Below are 6039 nucleotides of genomic sequence, written 5' to 3'. Positions count from 1 at the left end.
TCGCACCTCCCTTAGCAGCAGAGGGAGCTCTGCCGGTCCCAACGGGAGCCCCGCCGGTCCCAAAGCCCCGGGGTCCCGGGCAGCCCTCACGGCGCTCCCGGGGCTCCGCCGCCGCCTCAGCGCCCGCCGCGGCCGGGAAAGGGCGGGAACGGGCGCGGCCGGGCCGCGGCGCCGCCGCCCTCAGGAGCGGGGCCGGGCAGCGCCCGAGGAGCCTCACGCTTCTCAGCAGCTTCATCCCGCGTTGAAAACGGAGCCGTGCTTCAAATTGCTATTAAATCAATAAAGCTGCAAGGTTCTTAACGGAAAAAATAAAAAATTTTGACGCAAAGATTCATACAGATTCCTGGCTAATTTGCCAAAACATGCGAGCTTTGGTTGACTTTGAGACAGAAACGGCAGACAAAAGGTTCATCACATTTTAGTTAATTTCAAAGCAAGCCAAGTATTTTACAGTACATATGCACATACATTTTGTACATCATCTGATTACAAAAAATTAATGGTTTTTGAATACTGCTAATACAATTAAGTGAAGATACACCACCAAAAATTTCTGCTTGAAAAGATTCAGTAACCTTTCCCACATTAACCACGCTACTCTGATATCTCAGCAAAATACAGGGCCAAACCCCGTGAAATTTAAAAACACCACAGCTTCGTATGTCAGTACAAATATTGTTATGAAGTGAAACACTGCTCCCCATACATTTCTAATTTGAAAGTTTTTTACCCATTCATATAGAGGCACTTTTGCTTTTTGATTTACAATGCTTGTAAAATATTTTACCTTGATCATTTTCCTTTGATTACCACCTCTCTTTGTAATCAAACCAAGAAATAACACAATTTCTTTGTGTATTCTTTGGACTATAATACACCAGATATAAAACATCTTTCAAATAAACCATTAGATGTTATTACTGTGTAATTTTTTAGTAACATACCTTTCTTTCAAATCCCAATCATACACTACAAATAGAGAGATGAATTGTCACTGTGCTTTAAAGAATGTCAACATCTATAAATGTATTCTAAATTTAAATGACAAGTTACATAATTCTCAATTTTCCCCAGAAGGCTAAAAAAAGCAGCAATGACAGAAATTTGCAAAATGCTTTGGAATGCAAGATCAAGGACTTCTTAAGCTGATCCCAAACAACTTTTCCTTCCAACATTTTATCTAGTTGGCAACATCCACTGCAATAAATGCAGTTACATTTGTTTAGGTAACCCTTTTTATAAAAAAGGATAACATGGCCATGAACTAAGAGTTGTAAAGTAAGATCTGTTGAAAACTGCCTATGTACAGGTGTCCTGCAATTATTTGTTGTTGTTATTTTGCATTGTCACAGCTCCAGCAGCCTTTATATCATGAAGAGTACTGCAGAGATTCAAATGTAGGTGCATGATTCTTTTTCTTCATATCAATACAGTTAAACAGCAAACCAGAAAAGACACTTATGAGAGAGACATTTAAAATGCTTAATCACAGCTTGAGGTAGACTGATCTCCAAAATAAAGCTCTTCTACACTTTGATTTGTTCACGACCAACTTCTTTTTGGATCCTTCTCCTTGGAAAAATCTTTCGTTTAAGTGCAATTAGCTGAGGAGAGAAAAAAATACAGTATTTTATTGTATTTTATGCTGGGTTAAAGGTCCACAGCTGGTCAGGTTTTCATCCTAGACACTATCAAATCTGTACCACCCATGGTAAATACTCACTACTGTACTTTTTTTTCTGATTATACCAGAAAGGCATTTTTTACTCCAATTCATCTATTAGATGTGCACATTTCCACTAGACTTCTCAATAATCAGAATACAAGCAGAAAGTGAAAAAATACACCATGCCTGTATTCTGATTATTTTAAAAGGTAATTTGTGTATTTAAATTAACACCAGACTACATTCTATTTTTAGAAGATCAGCACAAATCTGGCATCTTAAAATGGTATTTAGATTCCTAACTGTACCACTGAGTTGAGTATCCCCTTCCAAAACCAAGTTACTAATGGAGTTTTCTAATCTATAAAAAAGGCTGAAAATCAAGGGAAAGAGTCATGCAAAAGTTACAGGTGGGAAAAAAATAATAATCAAAAGCCAACCTTTCAAGAATTACACCCTCTTCATCAGACCACGGAAAGTGTTACTTAAGGCCCCAACCTGCAAAGAATTACCCATATGATTTGTTCCATTGACTCCCTCTGAGTTTAGCAGGACTAATCATGTTCAAGAAAGCCATTTTAAGCTTGCAGAAGTCAAGGCTTTTTTCCCCTTTAGTCAGATTCAAAACCTTTTGAATTCAGTAGGAGCCTTTGCAATCAATTACTTAGGGAAGAGGTTTTGATAACGCCTTTAAGAAACTTAAGATCCCCTTCTGGATTAATTTTTCTTCCTCTTAACTTACTATACACTTCTACCAATATCCATGTTAACAGACCAAGAATTTCAGAAACAATTACTGAATTTGAGCATCCAAATTTAGCACACTGGTGATGGACTTTACTGTCACAAGGCACCTGAGAAGGTGCCAGTCTCCTTCTCCCCATATGACTCTCTTTTCAAGGAATCTCAACATGGTGACTTAAAAATTAAAGCAACCTATTAATGAGTCATGTAACATCTTTATTTCTTTTATGAAGGGAAAATCCTATCTACTCTTCAAAACCTATTTAAAAATCCATCCAATGTTATTCTGAAGATTCTACAATCTGTTAAGTGTTATACATATTTGATAAGAAGACATTAACTTTACCTGTTCAGCAAAAAATGAGATGACTGTAAATAGAATAAGTGTTATTAAAACACAGTGGGTCCAGAATTTGAGCTTGTCTCTATATGCCCTCCTGGAGAAAGAAAGAAGGAAACAGAAAAACAGCTTCATATATCATAAATGCAAATATTTATAGAGTTTCCACAAAACATGCAATGACAGTTTTTTCCAGTTCTAAAAGGGTGACTAAAAAGAGGACATAGGTTCTCTCTTCACAAAGAGCCACAGAGAGGACAAGGGGCAACAGCTACAAGTTGGACTGGGAGAGGTTTCATCTTGATGTAAGGAAATTTTTTTATAGTTAAAACAATAATTTCTGGAGCAGTCTCCCCAGGGACAGAGTAGAGTCTGCACCACTGGAAGCTTCCAAGATAAGACTGCTCATGGTTCTAGATCATGGGATCTTTTAGGTGAGAAAAGACCTCAAAGATTGAGTCCAACTGTTAAGCTAACACTGCCAAGTCCAGGCCTAAACTACATCCCCAAGTGCCACATCTACTTGTGGCAACTGTGGTTTTGCATCACACTATATCCTTTTTGACCAAACTGCAATTCCCTTACGTGCTACAGTTATATACCTGTAGCCAGGACACTTGGGAGCTGGCAGGAGACAGTCTCATCTAAGAACCTTTTCTCATGAAATGCTGGACCAGATCATCTTTTGAGGTCTGTGCCAACCTATGCTGTCCTGTGATTCTGAAAATACTTTGATTTCCACAAGCATTTTAATCTGCCTTAACAGACCCTGGTAGAATCACCTTTGGCTAGAAACAAGACAAAATAAAGCATCTTTTTGAAGCTACAAAAAGACTTGATAGAGGGTCTCTTAAAAGGGAGCCAACACTGTGCTTCCTCCTCCAGCAGAATTTCTAAAGCTAAATGGGTTTGGCCCCTGCTCCCTCTGCCACTAATACAGCAGGGCTTGTAGCACTACAGCACGCCTACAATCCTTCTGATTCCTTCCAGAGTTCCTCTACTGCTTTCTATTTTCTTATTAACAGCTACTTCTCATGATTTGCTGATCAGCAACAGGTTTACTTATGTTAGTCTTGTGTCATTTTTGTCACTATCTGTCAATGTTTTGCTTGTCTTCTCAAGTCAGCTACTCCAATTTCTTCAGTTGTTATTTATAAAATGGCAAGAGATAAACACACACAAAAATTTCACATATTATATAAAAATGAGACACACACATATATTTCCTGATTTTTATCCAGATGGTTATTGCTATGTGACAGATTGAAAAAAATCACTTAGTCAGAAATATAGTAATGGTTTGGGGGTTTTTTACATTTAAAGAAAGCTAGAATTCCTGGTTTATTTAAAAAAAACCACACACACAAAAGGAACAAACCAACAACTTTTGTTTGCAGTAGGTTAGGAACCTAGAAAATATTGATGACTATTTAAGCACTGGAAAAACCCAAATCTTGCAGATCTCATATTTTAGTCCATTCAAATCTCACCCTGCTATTTTCACTGCTAAATCTTTCATGACAATACTGGGGGAAAACCAGCTTGTTAAGAGTATCTTAGGTAATTATATATTACTGCACTAGAATAACTTGAAAAGAACTTGTGGTACATACCATTCTTGGAGTTCATGCATGTGAAGGAAACGATTCCGATATTCTCTTGGCAGTTCAAATTGGGAAGGGATGGGAAACATGGACTCATAAAAATCTCTAAGCACTGCTTTCACTGTTTGTGCATCCTTATGATTGTGATCAATATTGTCATTTAGGCAAACGAATTTTCTAGGAAACAAGATTACATTGTTAGAATATTTCCTTGATAACACAGGAAAGGCATTGCCAAACCAATAAAATAATCATTTGAAACAAAATTGACGGCATATCATTTTAAAACCAAACAGACATATTTTTTATTGTTGCATTATTTTAAATTATTTTCATTTTAATTCTAAAAGGACTAGGATTGACAGCAAGTCAAAACCTCAGAAGAATCCAGTACAGGCCACATTCTAATTATGTAATGCTGCCATCTAATGGGCACTAGAGTGTGCACCATCCCAGAGCCCATTGAACACAGCATTACCATCTGGGTAAGGATTTTTATACATCTGAATTATCATGAGTAAAGTCTCTTAAATAACAAAGTGAGCTCCACTGTAGGAGGGAAACATAGTAACTTATTAATATTTTAGTGTGCACGCTGAATTCTTTAGACAAAATCAACAGAACTATATTAGATTGTATAAGAGAGGGCAAAGCTTGGTACCTAAGCTTTAGTTTACTGAGAACAGTCTATAAATTGGTCTGTTGAATCACAGACAATTTATTTAATTGAAACTAAAGCAGCAGCTAGTGTGCTGGCCTGCTATGTACTCTTGGCCACTCTGACCTGGTGCTTGACAACAAAAATCCCCCTTCCCACATTTGGGCAAGGCTACATGCTTTATTTTTATTGTGAGATACAAGACTCCTGCATTTTCCCCAGAGGCAGAAATCAAAACTGATGACATATGCCTTGTCACAGCTAACCTTTGTAAATAAGCAGTTCTGGTCAGCTGTATTCTCTATAGTGTGGTGTGCTCCCCCAAAGAGCAAAGTTCAGACTTGTACAGGAATCTGGAAATAAGCAGAGCTCTGGAGCTTGTCTATGAGCCTACACAGGGAATTAACACTGAATGGCAAGCTACTGCATCTGGCATAATTGGGCACCTTGCTCTAGACAATTACATCCAGGGCACAACCAGGCATTCAAATTGCTACATCTGAGAAGATAAAATATGGCTCTCCAAAAACAAGCAGGCTGTATCTCCTGTATCAAATAATATTGTGCAAAGCAGCTGGTTATGGCAATCATGGCTACACTCTAAGCATTTTGGGAGTTAACTCTGGACTATCCCTGACCTCATCCCTTGGACTGGCAGCTCATTAGCCCTGGGAATGCAGTAGCTGTATTCCTAGAGTGTACATTCCTGTTTAGCTTCATGGAAAAGAGATACTGCTTACAGACAGAGATTGCTACACACAGCAGAGTACAGGATCGATGAGGATATTTTCTTTTCTAATGAAAAAACTGTTTAAATTCATCCAAAAGAAACCAAACATGACATTTCTTTGGATATTGCAGAATTGATGCCTAGACAATTAACACTCACTTTGCCTTAAGGTTGTAAACCAAACATTTCTGGGAGATCAGTAAGTGAATGACATTTTGAGTTCATTCCAAGACAAGCACTAAAAACCTGCTTTTAGAGACTAGTTATAATTAGTGGTTTGTTGCAAGTAAAACATGG

At 38.0% G+C, this 6039-nt stretch overlaps 1 protein-coding gene across 2 annotated transcripts in view; it reads right to left on the bottom strand.

Moving 5' to 3' along the window:
• Window positions 1–415: 415 nt before the first annotated feature.
• GNPTAB (N-acetylglucosamine-1-phosphate transferase subunits alpha and beta) overlaps window positions 416–6039 on the bottom strand; it is a 39428-nt gene continuing 33804 nt past the window's right edge. Inside the window, exons 19-22 of one of the 2 annotated variants that reach the window (XM_054282100.1) lie at window positions 4364–4531; window positions 2757–2847; window positions 2107–2164; window positions 1520–1604 (exon numbers count right to left, since the gene is read on the bottom strand). In XM_054282100.1, coding sequence (XP_054138075.1) covers window positions 2117–2164; window positions 2757–2847; window positions 4364–4531 — 307 coding nt within the window. In that variant the 3' untranslated portion in view covers window positions 1520–1604; window positions 2107–2116. Of the gene's footprint in view, window positions 1605–2106; window positions 2165–2756; window positions 2848–4363; window positions 4532–6039 lie in introns of both variants that reach the window. The other variant, XM_054282099.1, reaches the window with a different exon arrangement.

The sequence above is a fragment of the Melozone crissalis genome, unplaced genomic scaffold, assembly GCF_028551555.1.
Source record: "Melozone crissalis strain CALT ecotype California unplaced genomic scaffold, PUWL_Pcris_2 ptg000033l_1, whole genome shotgun sequence".
Lineage (NCBI taxonomy): Eukaryota > Metazoa > Chordata > Aves > Passeriformes > Passerellidae > Melozone > Melozone crissalis.
This window is presented reverse-complemented; position numbering and strand designations above follow the sequence as displayed.